Here is an 18,335-nt window from a genome sequence, read left to right on the forward strand (position 1 = left end):
TTTTATGAATGAATTATATTTTGGGGGAAAAAATTGTTTGTTATGCAGGAACATGATACTTCCTGACCAGCAGCATGACTCATATCAAATTGATAGGAATAATCTAATTGGATTTTAGGCATAGGCTAGGTTTTAAGAAATAGGAAATCAGTCGCTGGCTTTCTAAGCAAACAGTACTGAAAACAGAAACTGCTGCAAATACTCAGCAAGTCTTGCAGCACCTGTGGCGAGAGAAAACGAGTTAAAGTTTCAAGTCGACTATGACGTCTTCAATTCTGATGGGAGGTAAAAATGTTATGTGTTCTATGCTGTTGATAGGGTGGAGGGGGAGGATGAACATAATGGGAGGTCTGGGATAGGGCAGGGGGCAACAGAGAATAAATGACGACAATGTCATGAAAGCAAAGGGATTGTCACAGAGTCATAGAGATCTACAGGACAGGAAAGGTACTTCGGCTCATCGCAACTGCGCCGGGCAAAAAACAACCACCTAACTTTTCCAATCCCATTTTCCAGCACTTGGCAAAAGCCTTGTATGCCTTGGCATTGCAAGTGCACATCTATGAAGCCTGTCTAGGCAGCCTATGGTGATCTGGGACTATGATGACTTTATCTTACCATGACAGTATCGGTAGACGTGACAACTGCACAGTCTTTGTGAAGACAAAGACTTGTCTTCACATTGAGGATACCCTCCATCGTGTTGTGTAGCATTACCACCACACTAAATGGAATAGATAGATTTCAGACAGATCTAACAACTCAAGATTGGGCATCCATGAGACGCTGTGGGCATCAGCAGCAGCAGAATTGTACTCAACCACAATCTGCAACCTCATGGCCTAGCATATCACCCATTTTAACATTATTACCGATTCAGGGGATCAACCCAACTTCAATGAAGAGTGCAGGAGAGCATGCGAGGAGCAACATCAATCTTAAAATGAGGAGTCAAAATGAGGAGTCAATCTGGTGAAGCTTAAACAGAGGACAACCTGTGTGCCAGACAGCTTAAGCAGCAAGTAATAGACAGAGCTAAATGATTCCACAACAAATGCTTCAGATGTTAGCTCTGCAGTCCTGGCACATCCAGCCGTGAATGGTGATGGATAATTAAACAACTCACTGGAGGATGAGCCTCCACAAATATCCCCATTCTCAATAATGAAGGCTTTTCTGAGGTCAAAAAAGGCCATGTACAAGGGTTGGTGCTCTTACCTGCATTTCTCTTGGCATTGCCATGTGGTAAAGATCATCCTTTGTGCCCCTTTAAGTCTGGTAACAGCGGGGTAGAAGCTGTTTTTGAATCAGTTAATGCATATTCTCAGACTTTCGTATCTCCTGCCCGATGGAAGAAGTTGGAAGAGTAAATAACCCGGGTGGGAGCGGTCTTTTAATTATGCTGCCCGCATTCCCAATGCAGCGGTAGGTGTAGACGGAGTCAATGGGTGGGAGGTGGGTTTTCGAGATGAATTGGGCTGTGTTTCTTACAATCTTGGGCTGAGCAATTGCCATACCAGGCTTCCCTAAGTCAATGACCAGCTGTTTAATTTTGCTGACATTGAGGGAGAGATTGTTTTTGTCACATCACTCCACTAGGTTCTCTATCTCCCTCCAGTACTCGGACTCATCGTTGTTCGAGATCCGACCCACCACGGTCGTGTCATCAACAAACTTGTAGATGGAGTTGGGGCCAAATTTGACACACAGTCATGTGTGTATAGGGAGCATCGTAGGGGGCTAAGTACGCAGCCTGGTGGGGCCCGTATATTGAGGGTTATCGTGGAGGAGGTGTTGTTGTTTATCATTACTGATTGCGGTCTATGAGTTAGGAAGTCAAGGTCTAGTTGCAGAGGGAGGAGCCAAGTCCTAGATTTTGGAGCTTTGATATGAGCTTGGCTGGGGATTCTGGGAGTGTGGAGTTGATGTGTCTCATGACAAATCTCTTGAAGCACTTCATAATGATGGATGTCAGGGACACCGGATGGTAGTCGTTGAGGCATGTTGCCTGGTTCTTCTTTGGCACCGGTATGATGGTGATCTTCTTGAAGCAGATGTGAACCTCGGAACGGAGTAGGGAGGGATTGAAAGTGTCCACGAACACATCCCCCAGTTGGTCCGCACAGGATCTGAGTGCATAACCAGCAACTCCGTCAGGATCTGTTGGTTTCCGATGATTCACTTTCAAGAAGGCCGATCTGACTTTGGAAGCTGTGATGGTTGGTATGGGTGGGACTGAAGCTGCTGGGGCAGTTGACAATAGTTTGATGGTTTCCTACAAAACCGAGCATAAATTGCATTGAGTTAACATGCGAGGGGTGCGCTGCTGCCAGAGATTCTACTTGGCTTTGCTTTGTAGCTCATTATGTAGTATAGGCCTTGCCACAACCAATGAAAGTCCATGACGTTAGTCTATGACTCTAGCTTAGTCCGGTATTGTGTCTTGGCATCTATGACTTTGCGGAGGTCATAGCTGGATTTCTTGTATAGGTCAGGGTCACATGTCTGAACGCCTTAGACCTGGCATGAACCCTGGCTAAGAAGGGAACTAAAGCGGCCATAATTTAATTATGTCTACACTATGGACTTGGAATCAACAAGCTATAACCATATTTAGGTGTCTGGTCAGTTGGTGAGAGGGTGTCATGCAATGAGCCACCTAACCCTCTTTTATGAAATGAAAATCGCTTATTGTCACAAGAACGCTTCAAATGAAGTTACTGTGAAAAGCCCCTAGTCGCCACATTCCAGCGCCTGTTCGGGGAGGCTGGTACGGGAATTGAACTGTGCTGCTGGCCTGCCTTGGTCTGCTTTCAAAGCCAGCTATTTAGCCCTGTGCTAAATAAATTGTGCGGAAGAATTGCACGCAATTGTTATTTGGAGGTTAAACGTTCGCAATGAACAAGCCCAGTATGCCAATTACAATAATGCATTGTCCTACTTTGCAAAGGAGTTCTCTTGTCCATTACCATTGCCACATCTAATTTCCCTGAGGTGGGGGTGATAAACTTATGCAACCACGATTTCCTAAGCTCCATTGATTTCCTCGTCAGACCGTAGAATCATTTCCAACGTCAGGTTGTTGCACAATTTTAAACTAACCAGATTATGCATTCCTCACTATTGCAAATAACCTGCCAGTCTAATACAATAGCCACTGTCAGTCAAATTGCCCTACAGCTGGAAATGCTGAATTTACTCAGCCTTCCCAACCCTCCTCATCGCATCTGTCTCCTGAGTTTGAAGAATTTCGCAATTGGTTGAATGCAGAGTCATGAGGGTTGATGCGGTCCCACGTTAATCTAGTGTCGGGCACACGCTCCAGTATTAAAGCCACGGTGCGATGAGGAATTTGGCACTGAGTTTTCATACTGGCATTTTCAGCGTTCAACCAGGCAACAGTGGAACAATGTTTGAGGGAAAGCTGGTCCGGGTAATTTCTCTGTTACATATTAGCATTTTGTGAATGCATTGTGATCATACCGTGTCTCTTATTCGGGGAATGCCTCTGTGCATGAAGGGTTCGGTGTGCAGAGTTAGAAATGTCAAAGATGCGGCGGCGAACATTTGACGCCTCGTGAAGCCCATCAACTGCGCATGTGCACCAGCGGCCGCCTGCGGTAAGCGGCAGCAGGTGTGCGCGGCCAGGTGGCTGGAAGGGCGCGAGGAGGGGGCGAGGAGGGGTGGGAGAGGGCGCGAGGAGGGGGTGGGAGAGGGCGCGAGGAGGGGGTGGGAGAGGGCTCGAGGTGGGGGTGGGAGAGGGGCGAGAGGAGGGGTGGGAGAGGAGGCGAGGAGGGGGTGGGAGAGGGCAGGAGGGGGGTGGGAGAGGGCAGGGGGGGGGTGGGAGAGGGGGCGAGGAGGGGGGGGTGGGACGAGGGGGCGAGGAGGGGGGGGTGGGAGAGGGGGCGAGGAGGGGGGGGTGGGAGAGGGGGCGAGGAGGGGGGGGTGGGAGAGGGGGCGAGGCGGGGGGGGTGGGAGAGGGGCGAGGAGGGGGGGGTGGGAGAGGGGGAGGGGCGAGGAGGGGGGGTGGGAGAGGGGGCGAGGAGGGGGGGGTGGGAGAGGGGGCGAGGAGGGGGGGGGTGGGAGAGGGGGCGAGGAGGGGGGGGTGGGAGAGGGGGCGAGGAGGGGGGGGTGGGAGAGGGGGCGAGGAGGGGGGGGTGGGAGAGGGGGCGTAGGAGGGGGGGGTGGGAGAGGGGGCGAGGAGGGGGGGTGGGAGAGGGGGCGAGGAGGGGGGGGTGGGAGAGGGGGCGAGGAGGGGGGGGTGGGAGAGGGGGCGAGGAGGGGGGGGTGGGAGAGGGGGCGAGGAGGGGGGGGTGGGAGAGGGGGCGAGGAGGGGGGGGTGGGAGAGGGGGCGAGGAGGGGGGGGTGGGAGAGGGGGCGAGGAGGGGGGGGTGGGAGAGGGGGCGAGGAGGGGGGGGTGGGCGAGGGGGCGAGGAGGGGGGGTGGGAGAGGGGGCGAGGAGGGGGGTGGGAGAGGGGGCTAGGAGGGGGGGGCGAGGAGGGGGGGCGGTTGGGGGCGAGGAGGGGAGCAAGGGGGCGAGGAGAGGGGGCGAGGGGGCGAGGAGAGGGGGCGAGGAGAGGGGGCGAGGGGGGGCGAGGAGGGGGGGGTGGGAGAGGGGGCGAGGGGGGGCGAGGAGGGGGGGTGGGAGAGGGGGCGAGGGGGGGCGAGGAAGGGGGGTGGGAGAGGGGGCGAGGGGGGGCGAGGAGGGGGGGTGGGAGAGGGGGCGAGGGGGGGCGAGGAGGGGGGGTGGGAGAGGGGGGGTGGGAGAGGGGGCGAGGGGGGGCGAGGAGGGGGGGTGGGAGAGGGGGCGAGGGGGGGCGAGGAGGGGGGGTGGGGAGAGGGGGCGAGGGGGGGGGCGAGGAGGGGGGGTGGGAGAGGGGGGGTGGGAGAGGGGGCGAGGAGGGGGTGGGAGAGGGGGCGAGGAGGGGGTGGGAGAGGGGGCGAGGAGGGGGTGGGAGAGGGGGCGAGGAGGGGGTGGGAGAGGGGGCGAGGAGGGGGGGGCGAGGAGGGGGGGGGCGAGGAGGGGGGGGCGGGGGAGAGGGGGCGAGGAGAGGGGGCGAGGAGAGGGGGCGGGAGAGGGGGCGGAGGAGGGGGGGCGGGAGGGGGGGCGAGGAGAGGGGGCGAGGAGGGGGGGCGGGAGGGGGGGCGAGGAGGGGGGGGCGAGGAGGGGGGGCGGGAGGGGGGGCGAGGAGGGGGGGGGGGGAGGGGGGGCGGGAGGGGGGGCGAGGAGGGGGGGCGGGAGAGGGGGCGAGGAGGGGGGGCGGGAGAGGGGGCGAGGAGGGGAGAGGGGGCGAGGAGGGGAGAGGGGGCGAGGAGGGGGGGGGCGGGAGAGGGGGCGAGGAGGGGGGGGGGCGGGAGAGGGGGCGAGGAGGGGGGGGCGGGAGAGGGGGCGAGGAGGGGGGGGGCGGGAGAGGGGGCGAGGAGGGGGGGGCGAGGAGGGGGGGCGAGGAGGGGGGGGCGGGAGGGGGGGCGAGGAGGGGGGACGCGGAGGGGGGCGAGGAGAGGGGGGCGAGGAGGGGGGGGGGGAGAGGGGGCGAGGAGGGGGGGCGGGAGAGGGGGCGAGGAGGGGAGAGGGGGCGAGGAGAGGGGGCGAGGAGGGGAGAGGGGGCGAGGAGGGGAGAGGGGGCGAGGAGGGGGGCGAGGAGGGGGGGCGGGAGGGGGGGCGAGGAGGGGGGGCGGGGAGGGGGGGCGAGGAGGGGGGGCGAGGAGGGGGGGCGGGAGAGGGGGGGCGAGGAGGGGGGGCGGGAGGGGGGGCGAGGAGGGGGGGCGGGAGAGGGGGCGAGGAGGGGGCGAGGAGGGGGCGAGGAGAGGGGGGCGGGAGAGGGGGCGAGGAGGGGGGGCGGGAGAGGGGGCGAGGAGGAGGGGGGGCGGGAGAGGGGGCGAGGAGGGGGGGCGGGAGAGGGGGAGAGGAGGGGGGGGCGGGAGAGGGGGGAGAGGAGGGGGGGCGGGAGAGGGGGAGAGGAGGGGGGGCGGGAGAGGGGGAGAGGAGGGGGGGCGGGAGAGGGCGAGAGGAGGGGTGGGAGAGGGCGAGAGGAGGGGTGGGAGAGGGCGAGAGGAGGGGTGGGAGAGGGCGAGAGGAGGGGTGGGAGGGCGCGAGGAGGGGGTGGGAGAGGGCGAGAGGGATTGGAAGAGGGAAAGAGGGGGTGGAAGAGGGCGTTGGGATGGGAGGGCACGAGGAGGGGGGTGGAAGAGGGCACGAGGAGGGGGGTGGGAGGGCACGGGGTGGGGGGTGGGAGGGCACGAGGAGGGGGGTGGGGGGTGGGAGGGCACGAGGTGGGGGGTGGGAGGGCACGAGGAGGGGGGTGGGAGGGCACGAGGAGGGGGGTGGGAGGGCACGAGGAGGGGGGTGGGAGGGCACGAGGAGGGGGGTGGGAGGGCACGAGGAGGGGGGTGGGAGGGCGCGAGGAGGGGGGTGGGAGGGCACGAGGAGGGGGGTGGGAGGGCACGAGGAGGGGGTGGGAGAGGGCAAGAGGGGTGGGAGGGCGCGAGGAGGGAGTGGGAGGGCGTGGGGATGGGGTGGGAGGGGGCGAGGTGGGGGTGGGAGAGGGCGAGTGGGAGGGCACGAGGAGGGGGTGGGTGAGGGCACGAGGAGGGGGTGGGTGAGGGCACGAGGAGGGGGTTGGGAGGGCACGAGGAGGGGGTTGGGAGGGCACGAGGAGGGGGTTGGGAGGGCACGAGGAGGGGGTTGGGAGGGCACGAGGAGGGGGTTGGGAGGGCACGAGGAGGGGGTTGGGAGGGCACGAGGAGGGGGTTGGGAGGGCGCGAGGAGGGGGGTGGGAGGGCGCGAGGAGGGGTTGGGAGGGCGCGAAGAGGGGATGGGAGAGGGCGCGAAGAGGGGATGGGAGAGGGCAAGAGGGTTGGAAGGGCGCGAGGAGGGGGGTGGGGGGGCGCAAGGAGGGGGGTGGGGGGCTCAAGGAGGGGGGTGGCAGGGCTCGAGGAGGGGGGTGGAAGGGCGCGAGGTGGGGGCGGGAGAGGGCTGGAGGGGGTGGGAGAGGGCAAGCGGGTTGGGAGGGCACGAGGAGGGGGTGGGAGAGGGCGAGAGGGGGTGGGAGAGGGCGAGAGGGGGTGGGAGGGCATGAGGAGGGAGGTGGGAGAGGGTTGGGAGGGCGCGCGAGGAGGGGATTGGGGTGGGAGAGCACGAGGAGGGAATTGGGGTGGGAGAGCGCGCGAGGAGGGGATTGGGGTGGGGGGCGCGAGGAGGGGATTGAGGAGTCAGTGGGAGAGCACGAGGAGGGGGTTCAGGAAACTGGGGGAGTGTGAGGAGGGGGTTGAGACAGTGGGAGAGAGCGAGGAGGGAGTTGAGACAGTGGGAGAGAGTGGGGCTTAAAGTTGGTGGATGGGGAGACAGTGGGGGCTGAAAGTCGGTAGATGGGGAGACAGTGGGGGCTGAAAGTTGGTAGATGGGGAGACGGTGGGGCTGAAATTCGGTAGATGGGGAGACGGTGGGGGCTGAAATTCGGTAGATGGGGAGGCTATGGGGGCTGAAAGCCGGTGGATTGGGAGACGGTGGGGGCCGAAAGCTAGTGGATGGGGAGACGGTGGGGGCCGAAAGCTAGTGGATGGGGAGACTGTGGGTGCCGAAAGCTAGTGGATGGGGAGACGATGGGGGCCGAAAGCCAGTGGATGGGGAGACAGTGGGGGGCTGAAAGTTGGTGGATGGGGAGGCTATGGGGGCTGAAAGTCGGTGGATTGGGAGACGGTGGGGATGGCTGAGGAGGCGGGGGGGGGAGGAAAGTGGGGAAACGGGGATAGGGGCAAGGAGGGTGCAGGTGTGGGAATGAGGGAAAGCAGGGGAAGGTGGAGGAAGTGGGGAGAGAATCATAGAATCTGGCCCGTACTAGTACATGCCAACTAAAAAGCCCATCTAAGCTAACTCCATTTGGGACAAGTTGAGAAAGAGGGCTTGGGGACCGAGATCCAGAGTAAGTGTAGGAGTCACCCTGGTGGATTGAGGTGCTATAGTATTTATTTCCTCATGATGCATTCATAGAGTTACTTGGAAATACTACTTTTTTCAACCTGTGGTATTCTAAAGAAATTTAACAGCCTGTGATAGTCTAAAGAAATTTAAAGAGTAATGTAATTCAGTCAATTGAATATTCGAGTCTGCCTCGATAGGGTTCATGGAACCTCAGAATTAATAGAGTATATATGCAATCAAATACAAGCCCATGTGTGAAAATAACGGCAAGTAATTTGTTTGAATAAGTGAAGTAGTTGTGTTAAATCTAATTGCTCAAGTGGTTCCATGAAGGATTTTCTTGGGTTGTGGAACAAAGCTGCAGCTATGACAGATCAATTGCATTACACCACAATCCACAGGTACCTGGCACAATCAAAAGTCGGCCTTGGAGGGGTTTATTGGAGTGGATGAGGAATTTGAATTTGTTGAGTGACTAAAGCGTTGATCTCTGAACAGAGAATGTAAAAGGGATCTTAGTAGAGGTATCGAAAGTCGTGAATGGTTTTGTAGAGTAAGTAAAGAGCAACTGTTTCCAGTGGCAGAACGTTTAATGGCAGGAGGATGCTGATTTAAGTAGATATGTCAAGAGAATCTGAAGGGAGGTGAGGCACACATTTTTTACATTACTGTGATTTGGAAACACTGCCTGAAAAAGTGATGGAAACAGATACAGGAGCCATTTTCAAAAAGGAATTGAATGAAATGTCAAAGTGGAAATAGTTCCAGGGCTATGGAGAAAGAACATGGACGTGATACTAATTGGAAGCTCTTGGAAAGAGCCAGCAAAGGCAAAATTGGCTGAATGGCCTTCTGTGCTGTCTCATTCTATGATTTAATTTGGTTCCTTCTGACTACACTTGGAAAACCCTCTTTGTGAGCAAGTGCTGGCATTTTGGACAAGTATAGCCTGTGCCAAGAGGAAACTACAGCAACAACAACGTGCATTTCTATACCACCCAAGACACTTTACAGAGTTCTTGCTGAACATAAATTATTTGATCCTGAGCAACAAAGAAATATTAAGACATGACCGAAACTTGATCAATGAGATTGGAGAGGGAGGCTAAGAGTTTTAAGGAGGGAATTTCAGAGCCATAGCAGCAGAATGCGTGACCACCATTGGTGTATTGATGGAAATACCTGTATGTGATCCATGATAGGGCAGAATTAGATGAACGAACACAATTCAGGGGATTGAAGGGCTGGAAGCAGTTACAGTGATAGGGAGGGGTGAGGTCATGAACACTATTCACAAATCAGCCAGTCTTTATTGCCAACTGAGATTGAGTGTTCAATGTGGCAATTAACCACACAGCACAAATGTCCTGTCACTTCTCATTTCCTCAGTTAGAATATCGCAGGATCTGTGAGTTGCATAAAGATCAGGTGTTTTGGGTGGCGCACAGCACAGTGGTTAGCACTGGAACTATAGCGCTGAGGACCCTGGTTTGAATATCTGTCTGTGTAGGGTTTGCACATTCTCTCCGTGTCTGCGTGGGTTTCACCCCACAACCCAAAGATGTGCTGGTTAGGTGGATTGGCCACACTAAATTGCCCCTTAATTGGAAAAGAAAAATAATTGATTTTTATAAAAAATGTATTTTTTTTTAAAAATCAGGTGATTCAGAGGAACTCACCAAAGCTCCTTGGGCAGCACTTTCCAAACCCACAACCTATACCATCTAGTCATTCTGCTCTTGTCAGCAGATTCATGTGAATACCACCACCGATAACACCATAAGACATAGGAGCAGAATTAGACCACTCGGCCTATTGAGTCTGCTCCACCATTCAATCATGGCTCACATTTTTCTCATCCCCATCTGCCTTCTCCCCATAACCCCTGATCCCCTTATTGATCAAAGACCTATCTATCTCTGTTTTAAAGACACACAGTGATTTGACCTCCACAGCCTTCTGCGGGAAAGAGTTCCACAGATTCACCACCCTCTGGCTGAAGAAATTCCTCCTCATCTCTGTTTTAAAGGATCGTCCCTTTAGTCTGAGATTGTGTCCACTGCTTCTAGTTTTTCCTACAAGTGGAAATATTCTCTCCATGTCCACTCTATCCAGGCCATGCAGTATCCTATAAGTTTCAATAAGATCCCCCTCATCCTTCTAAACTCCAACGAGTACAGAAGACAAGCTCTTCATTCCAGGGATCATTCTTGTGAACCTCCTCTGGATCCTTTCTAAGGCCAGCACATCCTTCCTTAGATACGGGGCCCACAACTGCTCACAACACTCTAAATGGGGTCTGACCTGAACCTCATAGCCTCAGATGTACATTCCTCGTCTTGATTCAAGCCCTCTCGACATGACTGCTAACGTTGCATTTGCCTTCCTAACTGTCGACTGAACCTGCATGTTAATCTTAAGGGAATAGTGAACAAGGACTCCCAAGCCCCTTTGTGCTTCTGATTTCCTAAGCATCTTCCCATTTAGAAAATAGTCTATTGCCTCCATTTTTCCTTCCAAAGTGCATAACCTCACACTTTTCCACATTTTATTCCATCTGCCACTTCTTTCCCCACTCTCCTAGCATGTCCAAGTGCTTCCTCAATACTAACTGCCCTTCTACAGATCTTTGTAACATCTGAAACTTGGCAACCGTGCCTTCAGTTCCTTCCTCCAGGTCATTAATGTATATTGTGAAAAGTTGTGGTCCCAGCACCGACCCCTGAGGTACAGCACTAGTCACCGGCTGCCATCCTGAAAAAGACCCCTTTATCCCCACTCTCTGGCTTTTGCCAGTCAACCAATCCTCTATCCATCTTACCCTGAACACCATGGGCTCTTAACTTATTTAACAGTCTCCTACGTGGCACCTTGTCAAAGGCCTTCTGGAAATCTAAATAAAGCACGTCCACTGGTTCTCCTTTGTCTAACTTCCTTGTTTCTTCCTCAAAGAACTCGAACAGATTTGTCAGCCATGACCTCCCCTTGACGAAGCCATCCTGACTCAGTCCTATTTTATCATGCACTTCCAAGTACTCCGCAATCTTATCTTTAATAATGGACTCTAAAATCGTACCAATGACTAAAGTCAGGCTAACCGGCCTATAATTTCCCGTCTTCTGCCTCCCTCCTTTTTTAAATAGTGGTGTTAAATTAGCCACTTTCTAGTCCTCTGGGACCCTTCTTGCCTCCAGTCATTCCTGAAAGATCATCACCAATGCCTCCACAATCTCCTCAGCTATCTCTTTTAGAACCCTGGGGTGTAGTCCATCCAGTCCAGGTGATTTATCCACCTTCAGACCTTTCAGTTTCCCTAGAACCTTCTCCTTAATAATGGTCACTGCATTCACTTCTGCCCCCTGGTTCTCCTGGAGCTCTGGCATCCCACTGGTGTCTTCCACCATGAAGACTGATGCAAAGTAACTATTCAGTTAATCTGACATTTCTTTGTTTCCTATCATTACTTCTCCAGCCACATTTTCCAGTGGTCCAATGTCTATTTTCGCCTCTCTCTCTTGCCTTTTATCTGTTGGAAAAAACTCTTCCAATCTTCATTCATATTACTAGCTAGCTTGCACTCCTACTTCATCTTCTCTCTCTCTCTCTCTCTCTCTCTCTCTCTCTCTCTCTCTCTTCCCCCCCCACCTTATTGCTTTTTCAGTTGTACACAGCTCGCTTTTAAAGGCTTCCCAATCCTCTGGCTTCCCACTAATTCTCGACACTTTGTATGCTTTTTCTTTAGCTTTTATGCTGTCCTTGACTTCCCTCATCAGCCATGGATTCCTTGTCCTCCCCTTAGCATGTTTCTTCCTCCCTGGGATGAATTTCTGTTGTGCCTCCCTAATAACCCCCAAAAACCCCTGTCATTGCTGCTCCACTGTATTCTCTGCTAGGCTTCTTTTCCAATTAACTCTGGCCAACTTCTCCCTCATGTCTTTGTAGTTACCATTATTTAATTGTAATACCATTCCATCTGATTGCAGCTTCTCCCTCTCAAACTGCAGGGCAAATTCTATCATATTGTGGTCACTGCTCCCTGAGGGTTCCTTCACCATAAGTTCACTAATCAAGCCTGCCTCATTACACAACACTAAATCCAGAATTGTCTGTTCCCTAGTAGGCTCTGTCACAAGCTGGTCCAAAAATACATCTCTTAGACAGACCACAAATTCCTTTTCTTGGGATCCACTACCAACCTGATTTTCCCAGTCCACTGCATATTGAAGTCACCCAAGATTATTATAATATTGCCTTTTCTATCGCCTGATTTATTTTCTGCCCCACCTCCATGACTATTGCTAGGGGGCCTGTACATAACTCCCATCAGGGTCCTCTTATCTTTGCGATTCCTCAACTTTAACCCACAGAGATTCTATGCCGTCTGATCCTATATCGCTCCTTGCTATTGATTTAACTTCACTCCTTACAAACAATGCAACCCTCGCCCCCTTTGCCCATCTACCTGACTTTTCAATAGGACACATATCCTTGTATATTTAGATCCCAGCCCTGATCCCCTTGCAGTCACGTCTCTGTGATGCCCACAACATCATACCGGCCAATTTCAATGTGCACGGCAGCATGGTGGCGCAGTGGTTAGCATTGCTGCCTCATGACGCCGAGGTCGCAGATTTGAACCTGGCTCTGGGTCACTGTCCGTGTGGAATTTGCAGATTTTCCCCATGTTTGCATGGATTTCACCCCCACAACCCAAAGATGTGCCGAGTAGGTTAATTGGCCATGTTAAATTGCCCCTTAATTGGGAAAAATTAATTGGGTACTTCAAATTTATTTAAAACAATAATTTCAATGTGCACAACAAGCTCATTTACCTTGTTCCATATACTGCACGCATTTAGGTACAACACCATCAATCCTGCATTGACCACCTCCCCTTTTCACAATTGTCATCTTTTTTGCTCTGCCTGAGTGTTATGGGCCAGGGTTTAGAGAACCCCAAAGTGTATCATGCAGTTCACCTGACCCACAACTTTTAATAGATTGTGGTATGGGGAGCACACAGCCCACTCTACAGGTGTGGTACAGCAGAAATGGAAAAGTATATTTTAAAGCAAAACAATGTTTATTCTAGGAACTCAAGTTAACCTTTTTAAAACATTTTTTTTTTAAATTTTTAGAGTACCCAATTAATTTTTTCCAATTAAGGGGCAATTTAGCGTATTCAATCCACCTACCTTGCACATCTTTGGGTTGTGGGGGTGAAACCCACGCAAACACGGGGAGAATGTGCAAACTCCACACGGACAGTGACCCAGAGCCGGGATCGAACCTGGGACCTCAGCGCCGTGAGACTGCAGTGCTAACCCACTGAGCCACCGTGCTGCCCAACCTTTTTAAAACATAGTGAACATCTTAGCAACCATCAATTCAAATACAACCCCCAAAAAATACAACACTAAGTAATCCTTTAAGCTTTCCTTTTAACATCCAGAAGACTTAAAAAAAACTTTAAAACAGAAGCACATCAGGTTAAAGTGACTACTGAGAGCAGTTATTAGTTTCTAAATCACCAAAGGATCGATTTACATTCTTTAGATTACAGAGAGAGAGAGAGAGACTTCTACACCTTCTGGCTATGCTGCAGCTATCCAGCTCTGAAAACGAAACTATAAACACACCCTGCAGCAAACAGCCTAAAACGGAAGTAAAAAGCTGACAAGACAGCCCAGGTCCACCCACACTCTGACATCACTGATACACACCCATCTCTTAAAGGCACTCTCATGACATTTAGGGTGATGTTCTTCTTTTCTTTTGGTTCTCTATTTCCCCTTCAGTTAATACACCTTCTAAGCTCACATTCTGGTTCCCACCCCCTGCCATACTAATATAAATCCTCCCGAGTGAATTTAGCAAACCTGGTTCCCCTCCAAGTAACTCACCATCCTGACTTGGAAATGTATTACCATTCCTTCACTGTCACGGGGTCAAAAACCTAAAACTCCCTCCATAAGCAGCACTGTGGGTGTCCCTACACCACATGCACTGCAGCAGTTCAAGAAGGCAGCTCACCACCACCTTCTCAGGACCAATTAGGGATGGGCAACAAACACTGGCCTCGCCAGCAAAGCCCGCATCCCATAAAAATGAATGAATAAATTTTAAAAACCTACAATGTGTGGTGTCTATTCTCTGCTCTGCCCACCCCCCCCCCCCCCCCCCCACCACCACACACACACACACAAAACAATTGTGATTGAATGAGAAATTAATGTAACAACTTTTTAAATGCTACGTAAAAGTCTGCTTCAATAGATACCAAATACAATGTGCTTTTCCAGGTAGCTATTTCTGAAAGGTCCAATCTATTCACTCATTTACAGTGGGAAAATAATGTTCAGAACAGGTTTTGTTATTCATTCTTGGGATGGGAGCTTCTCTGGGAAGGATAGTATTTGTTGCCCATCACCGAATACCCTTGAGAAGGTGGTGATATGCCATTTTGAACCACTGCAGTCCATCTGGTGTAGGTTTATCCACAGCATTCCTGGAGTGAATTTCTGAATTTCGGCTCAGTAATATTGAAGGAACGGTGATTCTAGTTACAAGTCAGCACAGTGTATGGCTTGGAGGGAAATCTGCAGGTGATAATGTTCCCATGCATGTATTGCCCTTGCCCTTGGCAGGAAAGATTCCAGGTTCAGAACGCGCTATCGAAGGACACTTAGCCTCACAAATCAACATTTTTCCTACCACCTGTCTTCTCAGCGAAGACAAACTTCCAAAATTCAATATAAATGCATGTTTTATAATTGAAACAAATTGTTTTTTAGATGTATGATATGAGTTATGAGCACACAGTACATTATGAGAATATTTCCAGTATCTCCATGGTGATGCATTGCATTACCAGCACATATTCAAGTTATTTAATTGAAGTTTTGTAAAAATTATTTGGTCAGAATTTATACAATAAATTTACAAAAGGAGCAGAGGAAAAATAATACAAGTGGAATTTATAAAAAGCAGAGTGGAAAAGTTTAAAATTGGAATATTAAGCACTGAAAATAAAAAGTGACAGTTTTACTTTAAAGGTGAATGCTGTGAAATTTGGACTGGTAGCACCTTGCTTGGGTCCTACAGATGCTGTCCAGCATCTAAAATGGTGACCACGGTACATGCACAGATGTGATAGGTTGTGCTGGATGTCAGATTGGTGAAGGCATTAACTCGTACGCAGTGAATGGTGACCAGGATTGTGCGGAGCAGGGGGAGCCATTTTGTAGCTCAACGCTCCTGCAATCCTCTTTCTTAACTTTGTATAACTAAGCATGCATTTAGTAGCAGGAAGAAACCCCACGGTACAGTTTAAACGGCTTCATTGCTGGTTGATTTTGTCTCACTGTTGCTTGATTATGTTTGATGGTTTCTATAGTTGTTTCAAATTGCCTAACTCTACAGATAAGGAGTGTGGCAAGCACTGACTTAGGACCAGATTTTTCACAGTTGAAACAGTCGGAATCTGGAATTTCCCCTATCCTATTTCCATCCTTTTTTTTATAAATTTAGATTACCCAATTATTTTTTTCAATTTAGTGTGGCCAATCCACCTACTCTGCACATTTTTGGGCTGTGGGGACGAAACCTACGCAGACACGGGGAGAATGTGCAAACTCCACACGGACAGTGACCCAGAGCCAGGATCGAACCTGGGACCTCAGCGCCGTGAGGCAGCTGTGCTAACCACTAGGCCACCGTGCTGCCCTCTTATTTCCATCCTGAACGAACCTATCCTATTGTTGTGTCCAGAAGAAGGGGGTGAATTTTTATGTTTGTATATGCACCTGCATCGACTGGTTTGGCCAAATGGTCAATTGTTGAGAGTATATTCTGTGTAATTCTAAGAGAGTGTAGATGAGGGGGAGGTGGAATGTGAGAGGGAGAACTAGGTATGAAAATACCATCATCTTTGATTTCAGCCCATTTGGTAGCACAGCCTCTGAAATGAATGTCCCGATTAATGGCTTACATTGTCTACTCCATGGGTGCCAGCCATGGCTGGTAGCACTCTTACCTCTGAATCACAAGTTCTGATTCAATTCTCATTCCAGGGTTGGAGTACAAAAGGAAGGCTGCGGGGAGCATTATTGAAGGTACCAGGCCCCATTTGGCTGCTCAGGTGGATGTAAAAGATCCCACAACACTATTTCAAAGAGCAGGGGAGTTTGTCCTGGTACCCTGGCCAATATTGACCCCCAAATCAACATTACAAAACAGATTTTCCTGTTTGTAGGTGGCTGCCAAGTTCATAGTTAAAACAGGGGCGACACTGCAGAAAAAACATTTCCCAGCTGATGGTTGTGAAAAGTGCTATACAAATGCAAATCTGTTTCTTTTTAACTTCTTCTGCCTTTCATTGTATGTTATCTTGTCTTATAAAAGAGTGGAAATAAGCAGCGGTTGTGCATCATTTTGTTGCTGTGGCTGTCATGGTGAATAGCTGGAGGTAAATCTATGGATATGAGGCTTGCAAAATGTTTGAGGGTAAATTGAAGCTGAGTGTGAGTTATAAGTCATGTTTGTGAGAGAATGTTGATTTCTGGCCAATGGAAAAGGTTAATTGAGCAATGAATGAGGCTAGTGGTGCAGCTGGTACAATATGGCATTTGAAGATGCATTCACTAACCTCGACAAAGTGATTGAACTTCTTCTGGCAATGATGCATCCAGTTCCTGGAAGCTTAATCTTGCATGGACCTCCATGGCTATCCGCTCCCACTGTCTTCTGATCATGTGTTTGCTGGGCTCCCTGGCACCCTGCAGGTTCAGGACCTCTCTTTTTATTTGCTCCTTTCCTTTTCTTCATTAATGGGATATGGACATTTCTTATCCATTCCGAATTGACCTTGAGAAGGTGGTGGTGAGCTGTCTGCTTGAACCACGGCAGTCAATAATAACAATAATAATCTCTAATAATCTTTATTGTCACACGGAGGCTTACATTAACACTGCAATGAAGTTGCTGTGAAAAGTCCCTCGTCGCCACATTCCGGCGCCTGTTCGGGTACACAGAGGGTGAATTCGGACTGAATGTCCAAATTACCTAACAGCATCTCTTTCGTGACTTGTGGGAGGAAACCGGAGTACCCGGAGGAAACCCGCACAGGGAGAACGTTCAGACTCTGCACGGACAGTGACCCAAGCCGGGATCGAGCCTGGGACCCTGGAGCTGTGAAGCAATGGTGCTACTCACTGTGCTACCGTGCTGCCCATGTAATGTAGGTTGTTGCTGTTAGGCATGATGTGGAGATGCCGGCTTTGGACTGGGTTGGGCACAATAAGACTTCTTACAACACCAGGTTAAAGTCCAACATGTGTGTTTACCCCCCCCCCCCCCCCCCCCCCCCCCCCCCACCATTTGGCCTGGGCTTGCTAAGTCCTACCAACTGCCCTGGTTTGAGACAATTCACACCTCTTTAACCTGTGAGTATCCTTCTCCAGTCGCACCATCTGGACCTGTAAAGACTTAATTACCTGCAAAGACTCTCATTCAAAGTATCATCTTGGATCATTGACTTTGTCTACAAATGTGTTTCTGGAACCCGCCTCTTCACTCACCTGATGAAGGTACTGCGCTCTGAAAGCTAGTGATTCAAAACAAACATGTTGCACTTTAACCTGGTGTTGTAAGACATCTTACTGTTGCTGTTAGGAAGGGTGTTCCAAGATTTTGAGCCAGCGGCAGTGGAGGAATGGTGATATATTTCCATGTCAGGATGGTGAGTGGCTTTGAGGGAAACTTCCAGATGGTGGTGCTCCCATGTACCTGCTGCACCCGTGGGTGGCACGGTTGCACAGTTGTTAGCACTGTTGATACACAGCGCCAAGGACCCGGGTTTGAATCCTGGCTTCGGTTACTGTCTGTGCGAGTCTGCACGTTCTCCCCGTGCCTGCGTGGGTTTTCTCCGGGTGCTCCCATTTCCTCCCACAAGTTCCAAAAGACGTGCGTGTTAGGTGAATTGGGCATTCTGAATTCTCCCTCCGTGTACCCGAATAGGCGCCGTAGTGTGGTGACTGGGGGATTTTCACAGAAACTTCATTGCAGTGTTAATGTCAGCCTACTTGTGACACTAATAAAGATTATTATTATTCAACATAATAATAGTCATGGGTTTGGAAGCTGCTGTCTGAGGAGTCTTGGTGAGTTCCTGCAGTGCATCTTGTAGATGGTACACAGTGCCACTGATGGTGGTGGAGGGAGTAACTCTTTCGGGGTGCGGTGCCAATCAACCGGGCTGCTTTATACCACCTCCACCAAGACGTTCAGTGCAGTTTTTGAATGTCTTGGAGCCCACTTTCCTATTCCGGACCATTATTTTGACTTTCTCCGGTCATAAGCAGGTCACAAAGGGCTTCTAGCACCTGCCCAACACACAGTACACCTCTCCTTTAAG

The 18,335-nt window shown here is 51.6% G+C and overlaps 1 protein-coding gene across 2 annotated transcripts in view; it reads left to right on the forward strand.

The window, feature by feature from the left end:
* The first annotated feature begins 3,231 nt into the window (after positions 1-3,231).
* Positions 3,232-18,335, forward strand: part of LOC119962758 (urea transporter 2-like) — a 105,757-nt gene continuing 90,653 nt past the window's right edge. Inside the window, exon 1 of one of the 2 annotated variants that reach the window (XM_038790780.1) lies at positions 3,232-3,433. In XM_038790780.1, the coding sequence (XP_038646708.1) occupies positions 3,344-3,433 (90 nt within the window). In that variant the 5' untranslated portion in view covers positions 3,232-3,343. The remainder of the gene's footprint in view (positions 3,434-18,335) is intronic. The other variant, XM_038790779.1, reaches the window with a different exon arrangement.

Source organism: Scyliorhinus canicula, chromosome 3 (genome assembly GCF_902713615.1).
Source record: "Scyliorhinus canicula chromosome 3, sScyCan1.1, whole genome shotgun sequence".
Classification (NCBI taxonomy): domain Eukaryota; kingdom Metazoa; phylum Chordata; class Chondrichthyes; order Carcharhiniformes; family Scyliorhinidae; genus Scyliorhinus; species Scyliorhinus canicula.